The sequence below is a fragment of the Nematostella vectensis genome, chromosome 8, assembly GCF_932526225.1.
Source record: "Nematostella vectensis chromosome 8, jaNemVect1.1, whole genome shotgun sequence".
NCBI lineage: Eukaryota > Metazoa > Cnidaria > Anthozoa > Actiniaria > Edwardsiidae > Nematostella > Nematostella vectensis.
Window position 1 is genome coordinate 4,298,968 of NC_064041.1, and position 19,159 is coordinate 4,318,126.

Below are 19,159 nucleotides of genomic sequence, written 5' to 3' on the forward strand. Positions count from 1 at the left end.
ATTCGGCGTATTTTCTGCACCATTTTCCTGTACTAAAAAAATTGCACTTGATTCGACGGATGCGCTTTGGAGCATTTACCCATAATGCTTTTCAGTCAAAGACGGTCACGTGGCTGCGGAAATCCGCTGTGCTTCACAAACCGCGTATTCAAAAACAACACATTTCCAAGATGGCAGCCGACAGTCGGCAAAATATGATTTGAGCCTTTACCCTTAGATTTACTGTAGAGTTTAACAAACCAACTCTAAAGATGAAGTTTACGGAGCATTTAGGGACACATTTGACTCCAGAATGGCGAAGCCAGTACATTCAATACGAGGTATGATTAAACACATTTCCTCTAGCGAGTCGGCCTTCGAAGTTGCGCAGTTAGGTCACATGAAAAAATCTTGCGTTTCTGGTCGCGATTCGTTTCTTGGGAACATGCGGATGGGCGGTTTTTATGATTTTATTATTTTATCAACATTACGCTTTCCGGTGGAAAAAAGAATTCATTCAATCATAGGCACTAGTACGACAATTTTTGTGCAGTGAATGTTTTTCATGAAAACAACTTCCGATGTATGGCGAAATTGGATGTCTGTCTTTTGCCATTTCTTGTTATCGAAGGGCGCAATACCCAAAACTTATATGATTCTAGAAGTTTTACAGAAACATAATTGAAATAAGAAAAAAATCAAAGTTGTACCGGCACAAATTCTGGACGCTGGAGGCGACCAGAAACAATTTTTTTATGTGGCCTTGCTTATGTTTATTGTATTTGACCAATCGATCAGCTGAAATTGCTTACAAGAAACGCGATTATTCAAATATCTTGATTTCTTTGACATTAATAAGAAAATTGATGCTTTGCACAAATGTCTTGACTGTAACACTTTTTACATGGGACGGCATCTCCAATCACCAACAAAATTAACCGGGACTAATATCAGACGATGATTTGACCAATTGATGCATGAGTGACGAAAAACTTGAATTTGTGCTACATCTAGCTCTACATATTGAGTCATGTCAACTTTCTTGCCAAGCAGCATTCACTTTCCTGCTTATTTTATGTTTTTAAATTTTTTCTGTGTTCAACACCTTTTGTTAAAAACATACTATTGTCATTTTGTCAGGCATCGTAATGCTGCAATAGAGATAGCAAGCATGTTATATAGCTAGTGATGGTTAATCTAGCCCTTTTATAGTAGTTTAATCTTTTTATCGTTTTCCTCAAAGCTAAAATAATAAAACAGATCTTGACAAATTATTCTGAACCCTGTGTTTGTATTTTATTGTATATCATTATAGGGGGCAGCAAGAAGCTTGTGTATGATGAATGCAAAATAATGATAATACATTGTATAGATAATACTTCATTTTATTTTTAGTTAAGTCCTTTTGTCAGGTTTTGAAAGGAGAGCCGTCTGCTTGTGAGAGGTTCTTTTAGCAGGGGGGTTGATGTTTACTTGACGAATTCACCATAATGACCACACTGTAAAATCATGCCTTGTGTATAACTGCATGCAATGTAATTTCTTTCAGAAAATGAAGGAAGTCCTATACTCAGGATTTGAAAAAATGCCCCCTAAAGAAGGTATAATCTTTGTCTGCTTTCTCATGTTACGTATGTATACTGTATACTTGCTGTATACTAACAACCGAAAAGAAAAAATGCATTGATAGACAGGCATCAGTGCAATGGTGTTAGAATATGCATTCCAGCAATGTTATAGAAATGGCTATCCAAAATAAAAAAAAACTCAGGTTGCTAGGCAAATTAACAATTAAAACAAGAGAAATCAAACAAGGCTAAAAATATTGATTAATCTGTTTAAACACTCATTTTGTTTATAAGAACGTCTATTTTTCAGTTGAGGCTGGGCCGTTCTTATTTTTGGGGCATTTTATAAGGCTGAATATTTTCATAACGATGTTCTTAAATTTTAGTGTATATAAGAATATAATACCCAATAAATTATTAGGAAGAGAATTACACTAATGATCACTAGCAATAAAAATGTTGTTACTATGAGCACAATTTGATTCTGGATTTAAGAACGCATCAGGAGTTAAAAAGAAAAAAGCCTCTGCTATCTGAGCACAGCATGTTCTTAGCATGTTCTTAAAATTTGGTGAAACCTCAGGCTGGACGTTCTTATAAAAAAAGGAGTGTAGTTTATTTCCAAGACCAAAAAACACATGGCCAATTGTCTTGAATTCAAGTGATTACCATAAAACCTAGTTTTAATTTCGAGTAATGATGCTTTGCAATGATATGCCAAAAGAAAGGGATTTTTGACAATATGCAAAAAATTCCATCCTTAGATTCCCGTTGCAAATATTTTTGTTGAGTTGGGCAACAAAATGTGCAAGACCATAATGTTGTCTTTAGCGAAAATGATTAAACAATAATCAAAACTGATTTCCATCAGCACCTATCAACCTTCAAAAGAGTATCTTATTTTATCTTTATCATGGAGTATATAAGTATCCATATGCAATAAGCAATTTATTTCAAAGCTGCCATATGCAAATTCGAGTGCCCTCAACTCTACATGTGTGCAAAATTGCACATAAATTGGGCAAATGCTTGTGTTCAAAGCTTATTTTAGTATGTCAGTACTGCACCTCGAGGTTCTATGTTAGGGGCGGATCTATGAAGTGGGGTAGGGGAAGAATTGGTAAGGAACATAAAAATACTCAATAAAGACCTGGAGCAAAGTGTGTGCATCCAAAACTACACAAAAAAAAAAAGATTGCAGAAAATAAAAATTATTGCACGTCTTGGAGACAAAACAAGATCATGCATGAATGAAACCTCCACACCCCTCCCCCTATCACTTTTCTGCTGCCCACCCCCTGGCTCTTTAGTTTTGTATCCTTTCGCACCTAATTACTACTTTCACATTAGTCAAATTCACTATTTGATCTCATTTTTGCTGAAAAAAAATTTCATTTTTTTTTATGCCCAACCCAAACTGAAACCTAAAGTGGTAAAACAATAAATAGCTTGCAGGTGTTTGCTTTAGTTTATGACTAGGGTATTGTAATGATTCAAATATGCACTCTCCTTTTAATAAGCAATCCCTCCCAAATAAGCGCCCCCCCCCCCCCTTCGACCTCAAATTTTGGAAATAGTGCCCCCAAGAATAAGTGCCCCATTCCTCCCCCTAAAAATATCCCAACAATGACAAAAGCACCACTTGAATGGTGTGAATCTTTATTTTATTTAACTTACATTGACATTATCACATTACAACTATAATGTCATTGATTTATGAACAATTAAAATTCCCTCTATGAATGTACTGTATTGAGTCTAAGAACCAGTTACTGTCTTTACATTTTATTGCAAATACAGTTTTGTTCTCATTTTATTCAGAAGCTTATACTGTATTTTCTGCCCCCCAATAAGCATGTTCATTACTCGTGTTTAAGGCTTCTGTCAGACTGCCAATGCCAGATACTAAACATGATCTAATTTCTTTCCTAGACTCACCAGCCTCAGACATACAGAGGTATTTTAACAAATTCCAAGATGAGTGGTTTCAGATTTGTGACGAGGAGCTGCGTAAGATTAACACATTCTTTGCAGGTCAGAAACAAATGTCACATCAATCAAAGACTAGAAGACATCACCCACCATAGACTACAGGGTGTTATCCACCTTAGACTACAGGGTGTTATCCATGTTAGACTACAGGGTGTTATCCACCTTAGACTACGGGGTGTTATTAACCTTAGACTACAGGGCCCAGTTCCTTGAAAGTAGGTTAGCGCTTATCCACGGATAAATATGATTAGTGTGGTGGTAAACATTCCATGAAAGAGTAAAATTCCAACACGTCACAACTGTAACAAATGAACGATTTTATTTAACAAATTATCTGCCATTGAAACGGTGATGACGGTAATGACGGTTGCTGCGATAAATATCAGGAAAATAGCTAAAAACAAACAAGTTACAAGCAGGCAGAATGTTCTACAAAGTACGGCAACATTATGTATACAGATAATTTTACGAATTCTAGCAAATAAATGGAACGAGATACTTACAAATGATGTGAACTCTTTCAGACCGGTGACTGCTAAAAGCGATGGTAATTTACATTGATTTATACTAAGAATGTGTAAACCCAAAATAAACAAATGGAAAATAAGCAAAGAAAAAAATAATGCTATTGTTATAAAATGCTGCGGAATGTCGCAGTACTACTTATAGAGACATTTGATTGGATAACAACTTTATTTATCTCTGGGTTAGCGTTAACCTGCTTTCTAGGAACCCGGCCCAGGGTGTTATACACCATAGACTACTGGGTTTTATCCACCTTAGACAATAAGGTGTTAGCCACAATAGACTACAGGTTGTTATCCAGTATACACTACTGGGTGTTATCCACCATAGACTACGGGGTGTTATCCACCTTGGACTACCAAAGTGTTATCCACCTTAACCTGCAGGGTGTTATCCACCTTAGACTACAGGGTGTTAACCACCTTAGATAATGGGTGTTATCCACCATAGACTACGGGGTGTTATCCACCTTGGACTACCAAAGTGTTATCCACCTTAACCTGCAGGGTGTTATCCACCTTAGACTACAGGGTGTTAACCACCTTAGATAATGGGTGTTATCCACCATAGACTACAGGGTGTTATCCACTATAGATTGGAGGGTTGTATAGATTTTAGGGTGTTATGCATCATAGACTACATGATGCTATCCACTATAGACTAAGTGTAACTAGCCCCTTGTGTGCAGAATGGCCCATCTCTTCCATAAGCATGCTCTGCAGTGTGCAGAATGGCCCAATTTGACTTCATGTGTTTAAGCATATTTTACCACCATGCAACGGCTAAAGGTCCACTTTCGGTTCTTCAAACACAGGTTAGAAGATATCGAAATACAAGATAGGAGATCAAGCCTTTTTGACGATAATTTCAGATCAATTGGAGGAAACAAACTAAGAAAATTCAGAGAATTCAAATCAGAATATAAACTAGAGGATTATTTACTTATAGTTTCGAATATAGGATATCGTAGGTCACTAACAAAACTAAGAATAAGCGACCACATTCTACAAATTGAAAGAGGTTGCTACAATAAAAATTATATAACACCAGAATCAAGGTTTTGCCTGCGCTGTCACACTATGGAAAACGAAGAACATTTTCTTGTCAAATGCCCAATTTACAAAAAACGTAGAAATAGTCTTTCGCAACAACTAAATAGACATTTCCCAAACTTTACAGATTTTATAGCTCCAAAAACACCAAAGCATTATCTTATCAATATTAGAGAATAATTGTCCTATGTACAACTTTGTTCACAGCACTCTAACAAATCTGTCTGATTATTGTGGATTTCACCCCCCCCCCCCCCCCCCCCCCCCGAGGAGAAATCCTGGGTACAGGCCTGTAAGTGAGATTTTATTCAGCAATGCATAGAATGATCCAGCCATGACTCTCAGGTACAGTATTTGCTGTTTATAAACATGTTTTGCTTATCTCTTCCCCAGAAAAAATTGCTGAGGCTGATCGTAAGTTCACTTCGTTGAAGAATGATCTGGCCCTGTTAGATAACCTTAGGGGAGACTCCGCCAGAACCGTAGTGAATGGAAGTAAGTTGACATTAGCCTCCAAGACTGCTAAGCTTGGCAACAAAACCAAGAAGACTATGAACGACATGAAGCTGGCCTTTAGTGAGTTCTACCTCAGCCTGGTCTTGGTTCAAAATTATCAGGTATGACTTATTAGCTCGGCCAAATGAAAATGAGAATTCATGAAATCATGTGTTAAAGTGTGGCCCAGCTTTGAATCCTGGCTGTTTTTTTTGTTTTTTTTTGTTCATACTTAGATCCAAATCTGTGTCACCAGTCTGTTTCCAGTCTTCTAGGATAGACACAGAGACGCAAAACAAGAGTTTCTTTTCTGAGCAAACCTACAGTGCAGCCTGGAAGAAACTTAAGATTTTGTGCGCGTTTTCTGCGCGAATTTTGCGCGTTTTTTGCGTGTAGTTTGAGTGTAATTAGATTCATACACTCAAACTACACGCACCTAGAGGGGACTACACGCACCAAACTTCACGCACCTGTTTGCCTCATCAACTTCTATGGAATCCCTTGAGAGTACAGTATTCGTGGCTATAACTCAATGTTTTGGCGTTTGGCGTTAGATGTGATAGAATACCACTATTCAAAAGCCTGATACAACTTTAGCTCCTTTACTTTATATCGGCAATAAAAACTGATTTCTTTAAACTTCATGCCTAATTTGGCTTAATACAAGTAGTTTTACCAAGCGAAAGTAAAAAGTTTTGTATTAAATAAGAAGGAATAAAAGCGAAGGTTGTGTGTTGATCTGGTGCTTTCTTGCTCAAACAACGAAAAGAGTTACCGAAGCCGTGTCAAACTAATATATTTAGCCGCGCTCCGTACTAAAATCCCTACGATTCTTTAGTCTATATATTTTTCGGTTCATGTTAGTTTGTACTTCACAATGTGTTGTAGGAGTAAAGCAAATGTTGTGTGTTGAACTCCTTCCAGCTTGTCAAACAACCGAAGAGTACCGAAAGCCGTTTCAAATATCACTGTTCTTAGCCGTTTTATGAAATTGCACAGAAATAACGACGAAAGCTCACGGATTTGCCGTCAGTAACCAGTAACGTAGCAGAGAGGTTCTTGATGCACGAAAGGAATAAATGTAAAAATGTGCGCCTGTGAGGTTTTATTCGAAATAGAACCGAAGGCGTGTCAAACAATCACTGCACAGGACTGAATCGTCCTACTAAAATATCCTTTGCATTTTACATCTCGGAAAAGATTGGTTTCACTCAAATTTTTCTGAGCTACTGAGTCAAACAAAGTATGTTAGTTTAAATCGCGAGAAATACTCATAATAAGATTACGGCAGTCAGACAGTGTGTTAGTTTTACCAACGACAACGAACGTGCGAATTCACACCTTTTCGTCCCTGTATACAAAGTCTCGCCGGCTAGTCAGACACTACATCTAGTTGTTTGTCACTTGCATGACATGATGTTGTGTTTAGGAAGTGTTTTAAATTTCGCTTGTTGTAAACGCTGGTGTAAAAATTGACGACGACAACGACATGTTAATGTCGGCGGCAACTAAACTATGAATGTTTTCTCTCGCTATTAAACTCGCGCATCAAACAGACCCCTCATAAACGAATCCTCTATATCCAGCTTTAATTTGCTATAAAGAATGTCGCAATCGGTAAAGTAGTCGATTTAGTTTGGCCCGTAGGCAAGCCCGAGAAAGCGAGGTACCTTTGCAAAACAAAGACAGTATAATGTCGGCGGCAACTAAACTATGACTGTTTTCCCTTGCTTTTAAACTCGCGCATCAAACAGACCCCTCGAAAAAGAATCCTCTATGTCTAAGCTTTAATTTGCTATAAAGAACGTAACAATCGGCAAAGTAGTCGATTAGTTTGAGCCGTACGCAAGCCGAGAGAGCGAGGTGACAATTGATCTTCGCTTGCCTTTGCGAAACAAAGACAGTGCAATGTCGGCGGAAACTAAACTATGACTGTTTTCCCTTGCTTTTAAACTCGCGCATCAAACAGACCCCTCATAAACGAATCCTCTATATCCAGCTTTAATTTGCTATAAAGAATGTCGCAATCGGTAAAGTAGTCGATTTAGTTTGGCCCGTAGGCAAGCCAGAGAAAGCGAGGTACCTTTGCAAAACAAAGACAGTATAATGTCGGCGGCAACTAAACTATGACTGTTTTCCCTTGCTCTTAAACTCGCGCATCAAACAGACCCCTCGAAAAAGAATCCTCTATGTCTAAGCTTTAATTTGCTATAAAGAACGTAACAATCGGCAAAGTAGTCGATTAGTTTGAGCCGTACGCAAGCCGAGAGAGCGAGGTGACAATTGATCTTCGCTTGCCTTTACGAAACAAAGACAGTGCAATGTCGGCGGAAACTAAACTATGACTGTTTTCCCTTGCTTTTAAACTCGCGCATCAAACAGACCCCTCAAAAAAGAATCATATATATCTAAGCTTGAATTTGCTATAAAGAACGTCACAATCGGTAAAGCACGCGATTAGTTTTCTCGTAAGCAAGCCGAGAGAACGAACAACGTACCACGTTATTTTAATGCATACATGCCCGTACGCTTCAACTAAAACGTCCCCGTTTTATGTGGCTTTCGTATGGAAGTATTTTCGGCATTATCGATAGTTCTCCCTGCATTAAAAATTCGAGCGAACAATAGCCAACATTCCTTCATAACAAAGGAAAACTACACGCACCGATCGTGCAGTACACTCGGCGTTTTACACGCAAAATCCGCGCATGCACTACACTCAAACGTACCCAAAAAAAAAACACGCAAAAAACGCGCGCGACGCTGTTAAGTTTCTTCCAGGTTGTACTTGTAAACCTGAATCTGAAGGATGTAACCACCCTTGCAGTGACCACCCTTTTTGACCATGCTTGCTTACAATACACACATGGGGGCATTTGATTTGGAGCCTTACTCTAATAATAATAATAATAATAATAATAATAATAATAATAATAATAATAATAACAACAACAACAACAACAACAACAACAACAACAACAATAATAATAATAACAACAACAACAATAATAATAAATAATAATAATAATAAGCGTTTATTCACTCGATAAAAATACATATCTAGTGTTACAAAAAATTAAAAGATAAATAAAGAGTTTCTGCTGTGCCTACCAGAATAACTTCTTAAACTTATATACTGTACAAATACAAAATGAAATGTGATTTACATGTGCTAGAACTAATGTTATTCTTTTATTTGTAGCAATTGAATTTTACTGGATTTAGAAAAATTCTAAAGAAACATGATAAGGTAAAGTTTAGTTGAATTTTGTAAAATGAATGCTATTTTCCCTATGGATACTGTATATAGACATTCTACACCATTAGGAGAGAACTTTAGATTTACTGGAGCTTGTCAATCAAAATCAGGCACACAATGAATATTGCTTTCTTTTGACAGATATTTGACACAATGAGTGGCGTCTCCTATAGGCAATCGAAAGTTGAGACCTCGCTGTTTTTCACAAATAAGCACGTGGATGACCTTATTTTAGAAGTTGAGGTAAGATCAGGATTCCTGATTGAGGATTGTTGGGCGGGGGTGGTCATCAGCAAAAGCTATTTTACCTAAGGGGAGAGCACTTTGGGTGTGGTCAACAGAAATTCTTACCCCTAAAAATAGCACAAAGGTGTGGTCGAAGCAATTTTTAACACCCCCAAAGGATAGCAGTTTTTTATACCCTTAAAGATAGGGTAATCACCCTTTGTCTATTTTTATGAGAGTCCCCCCCAAGGCCCTCCATGAAGCAGGCAAATGTCTCGATTGTCTTGTAAGGTAAACTCTTTAAGCAGACATGGACATTTTTTACAGTTCTTTGATGGTCACCAGAACTATAAAATTGGGATTTCTTAAACATAACAGTACTCAAAACTTACATTTTGGCGAACAATTTGATGAAGTCAAGGTAGACAATGAGCACTACACTACAATCCTAGAATTGAAATTTTTGTCAAGGCCAACAAGAATTCTGCAATGCACAATGTATCATATCAGGATGTAAGTCAATGTTGCCGTTGCATTTGACAGTGTATCTTAAAGAACGCAACTTGTACATAGTGTTTAGACTGTTTAAATACCTAAATCATTGCTGAAACCCTTATACTGTTTTTCATGCAGAGTATATTTATCTCGGAACTGGAGCATGGTAATCGCTCCAAGGCAATGAACAGACTAAGAGTACCACCGTTAGGAGCGGAAACAGTAAGTAAAGTAGATATTAACTTTTATTTTTGTCCTTGACTCTTGCTACAAGTACTGATGTTCCGTTTACGGGAAACATGTTTTACAGTTACGTGTGAATTAGATGACACGCCAAGTTAATTAAAACACCCACAATTATAAAGACAGTGTTCTTTTATTTAGTACAAGACACATAAGACCGAGTTTTGTTTTATTTTGGAATAATTTTTCAGACTGGAAACTGAGCTTTGTTTTTTTAATTGTATTATTTCAGACAGGAGACTGGGTGAATTTCCGTGTCGGATTTTATGCGGGGATATTTTTTATGATGATAATAATCAATATTATTGCAAGTGAGTAACAGTTCGTTATTTTACTATGCTTCAAGCCCATTTTGCTAATTTTATTTCATCTATTGAAGAAAAAACATTTGTTTCTTTTAAGTTTATATGCTTTCCAAAAAGGAAATCTTGTCACATTAGTATTGAAGTGGAAATACCGTTTGATGTATGAAACGAGTCAGAGTGATCCAGCTGTTGATTCAGGATCAGATTGTGGGCTCACAGAAATGTTCTTGAAATCCAAATGTTTGGATTTCAAAAACATTTGGAAATCCATTTATCCAAACAATATGCGCAACTGATGACTAGCAGCAAAATCCCAAGAAATTTCCAGTAACAATGGCTCCAGTCTTCCATAGACCATTTAGGGCGCGTTTTTTTTCCAATCAGTCCGGAAATGGAATGGTTGGTAGTGAATGTTCAGAATGGCATTCGAGTCATTCTGCTACATGTAGCAGAATTGGTGGAATGGCCATCATTCCATTCCGGAATAGGAACGCGGGATAAACGGACTCGCGATTTTTCCATTGTAATTATTCCTATTCCGGAATAATGAGTAAAAACCGCGCCCTTATATGTAAGAATATTATGTTTGCTAATACAAGGAACATAAGAGCGCAGTTCTTGGTTTGTATTAACCGTATAGGTGTGGTCCTTGTCTTGTAAAGACCGAATTGGCGTGGTAATTATCATCTTTTCACCGTGTGGGCGTGGTCGTGATTTTGTGGTGACAATATGGGCGTGGTCCTTGTTTTGTTGCTGACAGTGTGGGCGTGGTCATTAAAGTGTGCTTACCGTATGGGCGTGGTCGTGGTTTTGTGGCGACCGTATGGGCGTGGTCCTTGTTTTGCCGTTGACCATATGGGCGTGGTCCTCGTAGTGTGCTTACCGCGTGGGCGTGGTCGTGGTTTCGTGGCGACCGTATGGGCGTGGTCCTTGTTTTGTCGTTGATCGTATGGTTGGGGTGCTTATCTAATACTGACTATACGTTCGTGCATGTTGTTTTAGTATTTTATACGGATCATTCGGGTGAGCTGGAGGTTGTTATCCGGACCTATCGGGGCATCTTCCTCGTGGTGCTCGTCACATTCCTTCTTGCGATCAATACCTGGGGCTGGAGGAAGGCGGGCGTAAACCATGTGCTGATATTCGAGCTAGATCCCAGGAATCATCTGAGCTACCAGCAACTACTCGAGGTCAGTAATACAGTGGCGCCTGTTGGCAACCCACAGGACCGCGTCAAGTGGCCGCTAAATGGAGGTTGACCATTTAATGGAGGTATCTAGTTACAAAAATTAAAGGGAAAGCAATGCTGTCTTACTTTGCATAACTACTGTATGCACCTATTTAAAAACTTTCAGTGCAAACAGCAAATGTAAAATGTGGTTAGGGAGTGAAATTATCGGGTTGAATTTATCAACTCAGGACACCAAATGTTAGAGCTCCTCATTCCTTCAGTATAAGATATTTTTGGGCCCCCCTAAACAAACCCCAGGATTTCAGCAGAACTCATAAAAAAGTGAGAGCCCCCCTTAGATGGTCAATGTCTTTTCGGAGTACCACCATTGGTTGAACACCTTTGGAGCCCCCCCCCCCCCCCTCAAGGTATTTAATGAACATTACAACTATTTGTAACCACGGAAGCGCGCTTCGCATGGTTAACTTTGTATTGTGTGTATGTAAGGAGGCTCGCCTCTTCAAAAACTGGGCGAGGATATTTTAACAAGAACTTTAAAAATCTTAATAGGCTCGTATTTAAGAATGGGTGTTAAATGTCATTTTCTTATTTAAAAGATTTCTTTCGATTGTTTAAGGTTGCTGGCATGATCGCCATAGTCTGGGCACTATCTCTGACAGCATTTATGTTTGGTCACGTGGTCGGCATCCCGTATTATCTGCCAAACCTCGTGCTTGTGTCGTTGCTCGTCGTCTTTATGTTCAATCCGTTTAGATGTTGCTACTTCAAGGCCAGATTCTGGCTTCTCAAGGTTCTTGTAAGTATGGATTTATATAAGTTATTATGGGATTATGCATTATGGGAGACCGATGCCCCGCTCCTCCCCTCTTGCCCTCTTGCCCATGCAGGAAGTTTAGCTCGTACCTTAAACCCAGGAGTTCCAATCTCTGGAAGAGGCCAAAAAAGCAGTGTTATTATCGTAAAATACGGACTTCTTCTCAAGAAAATCGGCATTGCAAATAAGCACCACCAGCCACTGAAATCTCAAATCCCGTGGAGGGTGGGATGGATATTTTTTGGAAGCAGATAACCGTATAGACACCAAATATGGCAAAATGCTCCTTACTTAAATGATTTTTTTTTGTATTTTTATTATATCTTTAAATGTGCACAATGTTTTGGTATAATTCTTGTTAAAACGTTTCTTTTTGTCCACAGTATCGTATTGTTACTGCACCATTTCATCATGTGGGTTTCGCTGATTTCTGGCTGGCTGATCAGCTCAATAGTTTAGTTGTAGCGTTGCTCGATTTTGAGTACATCATATGTTTCTATTCGTATGACTGGCATTTAAAAACATGTAAGTACCAACCATTGTATATTATTTTCTTTGTGGCGCTCGCCTCGCGCCTTTTTTTTTTGCAATGTCACGCGCTAGCGTGGTCACTTTGAGAGATTTGTGAAGTGAACCAATTCAGACCAATTAGGATGCAAACAATACGTGCTATCTGATTAACATAAGCTTTACTAGCCAATCAGCGAGGCAGAGCAATACTTAAGTGCACATCAGACTAGGGCGGATTCCTCCGAGTTATTAAGCTTGTGTCAATAAAAATGATGTTCTCCTATGCTTATTAGCTAACTGTCTCAAACCTTTGTATTGGTGGCCACGGTAGCGCGCGTCGCATGGTTAACATATATTGGTGGCCACGGTAGCGCGCGTCGCATGGTTAACATTGTATTGGTGGCCACGGTAGCGCGTGTCGCATGGTTAACTTTGTATTGGTGGCCACGGTAGCGCGCGTCGCATGGTTAACATATATTGGTGGCCACGGTAGCGCGCGTCGCATGGTTAACATTGTATTGGTGGCCACGGTAGCGCGTGTCGCATGGTTAACTTTGTATTGGTGGTCCCGGTAGCGCGCGTCGCATGTTTTACACCGAATCAAATTAAATCAGAGTTTTTCACCACCAAAGGCTATAGCCCAGAACCACTATTTACCGGTTTTTTTAACATTCATTTATTTATATTCTTTCTATGTTACCTTTTTTTATAACTTCACCTTATGGCTATGGAGTAGTAAACAATTAAGGTGCGAATCCTTGACTACCCCAATTATCACATTTTTCTCTCTTTCATTCCAGCAAAGGAACACGTGTGCCAAACCAATATTTACGGCATCAGACCGCTGGTTGCTTGCTTGCCTGCGTGGTTTCGTTTCGCTCAGTGTATCCGTCGTTACCGTGATACTAAGCTAGTGTTCCCACATCTAGTGAATGCTGGGAAATATTCCACTTCATTCCTTGTAGTTGTCTTCTCTACCTTGGGTAAGTAGACCACGGCGTTTTGACAGCGCGGACCACAGGCTTACCGTCCTCCCGTTGTTACCATCAGAATTATTTCCCGTAAATGATTTATTACAAAATAAAGGTCGAATGGAATATCATAAAGTTGTCTTTGATGTCAATAAATCGTAAAAAAATCGAAATCTTATGGATTTCAAGGAGGGAAAGGGGGGAGGGGGGGAGAAGAGTCTCTCTCTCCCCTCAAAGACAACTTTATGAGATTTATTTCGACACTTATTTTGTAATTATTTACGGGAAATAATTTTGATGATAACAACGGAAGGATGTAAGCCTGTGCGCGAACTGTTAAAACGTAAACACAAAATATGTCTTGAATGTTTATTATTTTCTTACGAATCACAAACGAGGTTCAGGTACTGAAACTTGGGGCACTTCAGGCACTGAGACACGTTCTTAGTTGACCAATCTCGCATGTGATCAAAACAAACATCCCATACCAATATCCACTGTTACGGTTTAATTGCGTTAGTTTACTTACGTTTAGTTGCGTTGTAAGAGCATTTATTCTTCGACTTTGGTGCATGAGACTTTTGTCTTTTTATAACCAACTCCAACTTTCAACAATTTTAGTGTATTTTTTTCTTATCCATATGCTAATAGTAGCATATAGTAGTAGTAGTACAATCATATAGAGTATATGTTTTTATTTATATGATAATAGTATTGTCTATGGTATAGGTTATTCACTTATGTCTGCTCTTCGTTTGCTCAACAGCCCGCTCCACGGTTGCAACTGATTATTTTTTCATGTTGTGGATAGCATCGGCCGTGTTTAGTACGTGCTACACACTTACGTGGGACATCAAGATGGACTGGGGTCTACTAGACAAGGACGCTCCGTCAGACAATAGATTTCTGAGAGATGAGACTGTTTATAAAAAGGTAAAACAACAATGTGTTACAACTCGGGTTATGTTGACCACGAGGGAGGAGACATGCTTATTGCTTTTTTATTTGATACCCATTCATGCAAGAGGCGATATTAAAGTTTCCTGTACTATTGCTTTTTATCACGTAATTTGGTAAGACTGTACCTGAAGGTGCTTAGAAAACGCAGCACATCCTAAAACGTCGGTTTTGAAACACAATTTACTGTACATCGTTCTTCCTGACGCTGAGAAGGGGTTATTTCATCTGTAAAATATAATCAACCAAGAGACTAGAAAAATGGAAAATGAAGAATATACAAAGGTTTATCAACAAAACTAAAAGACATTGGTGTGTATTTTTTAGGTAATTTATAACTGAAAATGGATATGCAAAGAGGTACAAGGAGTGTCTTCTGACACGGTTTTATATGTTTCTTACTTAGGTGTTTTACTACTTGGCGATGTTCGAAGACCTCGTGTTCAGGTTTCTTTGGACGCTTACTGTATCAGTGAGCGATGCCAATATATTGAATTCGGAACTACTCAAGCTATGCCTCTCTGTCTGTGAGGTGTTTAGGTGAGTGAGAACATACAAAGACTTTAAAAAAAGCCAAAAACACAAAAATATCACACAAGACGCTATAGTAGAGTGTTACGGCCCTATCCCGGTGTAATTATTCAAACCTGTGTGTTGCGTCACAAAAACCTCTTTTGTTTGGTAGAATGAATCATGATGAACACAGAGCTGAATAGAATAGGTGTCCTCTCGGAATGGTTCTTACACCGGGGGTAAAGCCAGTGTTACACATGGAGTGTTACAAATGATACAATGGTAGAGTTATACACATGACACAGGTGTGGAGTGTTACACATGACACAGTGTTGGAGCGTTGCACATGACACAGTGTTGGAGTGTTACACATGACACAAGTGTGGAGTGTTGCACATGACACAGGTGTGGAGTGTTACACATGACACAGTGTTGGAGTGTTACACATGACACAGGTGTGGAGTGTTACACATGACACAGTGTTGGAGTGTTACACATGACACAGGTGTGGAGTGTTACACATGACACAGTGTTGGAGTGTTACACATGACACAGTGTTGGAGCGTTGCACATGACACAGTGTTGGAGTGTTACACATGACACAGTGTTGGAGTGTTACACATGACACAGTGTTGGAGTGTTGCATATGACACAGTGTTGGAGTGTTGCACATGACGCGATGGTAAAGTTTTACATGTGTCACAGCGGTTACAATACACATCATAGCCGTAGCAGACCTCGAAAGATTGGGGGTTGGGAGCACAATACAGAAACAGCAAAATACAGAAGCATTAAGAAAACAATGGGGACACATCCACGCCCCTACTGGTTATTTCCTTATAATTTTTGAAAATATTGGGGAGCACGTGCCCCACCTGGTACGACCCTGCGCATGATATAGCGGTAGAGGACAGAGCCAAAAAAAAATCGCAAGTTTTCCCTAATAAAGTCTAGTTAACTTCGGTAAGCTTGAATTTTTGCATAGAGGTCCCTTATGATATGTAAACCAACATATCAAAAAGTATTTTTTTTCTAATGGATTCGTGCAATTTTCAAATGTTTAAAGTATTAATTATCCTCGTTTTTATGGAGAAGTCGGGCTCTGATCAGAAATTAGGCGAACTTTGCTCGCTAATATCTAAATTTCATATCTTCTAAATTTCTTTAAAATTCGGAATTAAGCTTTTGGTCAGAGGAACTGCTTGTATGCGGAATCTTGAGCTTATATATTGAGAATTGGAAAATTTCATGCCATTTTTTGCTATGCCGCGGTAGAGTAATGACACATGACACAGTTCAGGCTTTGGAGTATGGTTCCATCCGGTACCTGATTTGGGTGGGTGATACCTGAATCAATAATTCGTTAGATTGTAAAGACTTGCTCCTATTGGTTGGTCGTGCTCTAATTATTCGTTAGAATGTAAAAACGTGTTCCTATTGGTTGATCGTGCTCTAATTATTCGTTAGAATGTAAAGACGTGTTCTTTTTAATTGATTGTGCTCTTAATTATTCGTTAGAATGTACAGACGTGTACCTATTGGTTGATCGTGCTCTTATTATTCATTAGAATATAAAGACGTGTTGCTATTGGTTGATCGTGCTCTCATTATTCCTTGAATGCAAAGACGTGTTCCTATTGGTTGATCGTGCTCCTATTATCCGTTTGAATGCAAAGACGTGTTTCTATATGTTGATCGTGCTCTAATTATCCGTTGGAATGTAAAGACGTGTTCCTATTGGTTGATTGTGCTCTAATTATTCGTTAGAATGTAGAAACATGTTCCTATTTGTTGATCGTGCCTTAATTATTCGTTAGAATGTAAAGACGGATTCCTATTGGTTGATCGTGCTCTAATTATTCGTTAGAATGTAAAGACGTGTTCCTATTGGTTGATCGTGCTCTTATTATCCGTTTGAATGTAAAGACGTGTTCCTATTGGTTGATCGTGCTCTAATTATTCGTTGGAATGTAAAGACGTGTTCTTATTGGTTGACCGTGCTCTATTTATCCGTTTGAATGTAAAGAGTTGTTCCTATTGGTTGATCGTGCTCTAATATTCGTCACAATTAAAAGACGTGTTCATGTTTCTCTTGCAGGCGGTTTGTGTGGAACTTCTTCCGTCTTGAGAATGAACATCTAAATAATTGTGGACAGTTCCGTGCCGTGCGTGACATCTCAATCATGCCACATGACTCCCACCATCAAGTGAACTTAGAGCGAATGATGGATGACACTCGAGGCCTGGGCTCCAGCCATAAGCACCGCAAGCCGAGCTGTGTGGCCAAGTCCATGAAGAGACTGAACTCACAGGTCTTTGCCCAGAACAACGACATAGCACTACATGCTGATACATTTTTGTGATTACCAAGACGACGTCACGCTGATACACATGATTACCATGACGACGTCACACTCCACGCTGATACACGTGATTACCATGACGACGTCGCACTCCACGCTGATACACGTGATTACCATGACGACGTCGCACTCCATGCTGATACACGTGATTACCATGACGACGTCCCACTCCATGCTGATACACGTGATTACCAGAACGACGTCGCACTCCACGCTGATACACGTGATTACCATGACGACGTCCCACTCCATGCTGATACACGTGATTGCCACGACGACGTCGGACTCCACGCTGATACATGTGATTGCCATGATGACGTCACACTCCACGCTGATACATGTGATTGCCATGACGACGTCACACTCCACGCTGATACACGTGATTGCCATGTCGACGTCGCACTCCACGCTGATACATGTGACTGCCATGACGACGTGACACCCCATGGTGATAATTTTTTTTTATTTCCATGACAACGTTACACTACATGCTGATACATGTAATTACCATGACGACTTTACACTCCCCACTGATACATGTAATTACCATGATGACGTCACACTCCACATTGATACATGTGATTACCATGACGACGTCACACTCCACATTGATACATGTGATTACCATGACGACGTCACACTCCACATTGATACATGTGATTACCATGACGACGTCACACTCCACATTGATACATGTAATTACCATGACGACGTCACACTCCACATTGATACATGTGATTACCATGACGACGTCGCACTTTACGCGGATACATGTGATTGCCATGATGACTTCACGCTGATACACGTCATTGCCGTGATGACGTCACATTCCATTTTGATTCGTGACTGTGATGAGCTGCGTTCAGTTGTCAGGATTGCGTGACATCTCGTGCTTATTTGATTGGCTGCTCCACAAGTCGTTATAACTCGCTATGTATGGCATTATTGTATGACGTATACGTTTCACGGCTGCATGGTAATATGAAGCTAATGCGTGATTGGCTTCACCTCATGCTATTGTGGCATCTACCGGTGTGACCATACTCCGTGGGAAAGTAAGGCCAGCGGGGACTGTTACACATTGAATGTAGTGAAGTACAAGTGAAGAACTTCCATGATTGTGGGGGATGGGGGGTTAAAGCCGCATTGTCACCAGTTCACTTCCGGAGGTCCGACGGAAACCTCAACCGTTAAAAGACAAAAGAATCTACTAAAATCCGAGGTATTAAACAGGCCATCGCTCTATATTATCAATCACATCCTCAAAAAAACTTCCAATAAACATACTGCTTTCAATATTTTGAAATATTTTTCGCGTTTTCCGTTAAAAATCATCGGAGATTGTTACGTAATCGACCGGAAGTTAACTGGTGACAATGCGGCTTTAAGGTACACGACAGATGTCTTTCTGATATATACTATATTCCCAATTTGAGGTGAAGAAATTGATATATTTTCAGAATTTTGTATTTAATATATTTTTTGTTGGATTAATTTCTGCCTTACTCCCTCGCCAGATGAAGGCGGTAGAACCATGGACCTGTTCCAGGCTTTCAGGAGAATATTTCTGTCGATAAAAAGATGATCAAAAAATGTTTTGTTTAGATTTCCACATCTAAATTCTGAATTGAGAAAGACTGGAGAATGAAAGGCATCAGTTAGTGAATTATTAGTTTTATATTACTGCAATTTTTTAGTATG

General features: G+C 39.2%; 1 protein-coding gene across 2 annotated transcripts; it reads left to right on the forward strand.

The window, feature by feature from the left end:
• The first annotated feature begins 145 nt into the window (after nt 1–145).
• Nucleotides 146–17,532, forward strand: LOC5514478 (xenotropic and polytropic retrovirus receptor 1). Of its 2 annotated transcripts, XM_001634618.3 has the most exons (15): nt 146–320; nt 1,529–1,580; nt 3,480–3,581; nt 5,510–5,733; nt 8,814–8,861; nt 9,012–9,113; nt 9,729–9,812; nt 10,066–10,144; nt 11,141–11,328; nt 11,947–12,126; nt 12,528–12,669; nt 13,455–13,637; nt 14,392–14,558; nt 14,989–15,122; nt 17,194–17,532. In XM_001634618.3, exons 1-15 carry the CDS (start codon nt 252–254, stop codon nt 17,456–17,458), a joined length of 2,019 nt encoding a protein of 672 aa, XP_001634668.3. In that variant the 5' UTR covers nt 146–251; the 3' UTR covers nt 17,459–17,532. The 2 variants fall into 2 exon arrangements, with proteins under 2 accessions (XP_001634668.3, XP_032240042.2); XM_032384151.2 differs by lacking the exon at nt 146–320 and having other exon boundaries at nt 3,480–3,504.
• Nucleotides 17,533–19,159: the final 1,627 nt, after the last annotated feature.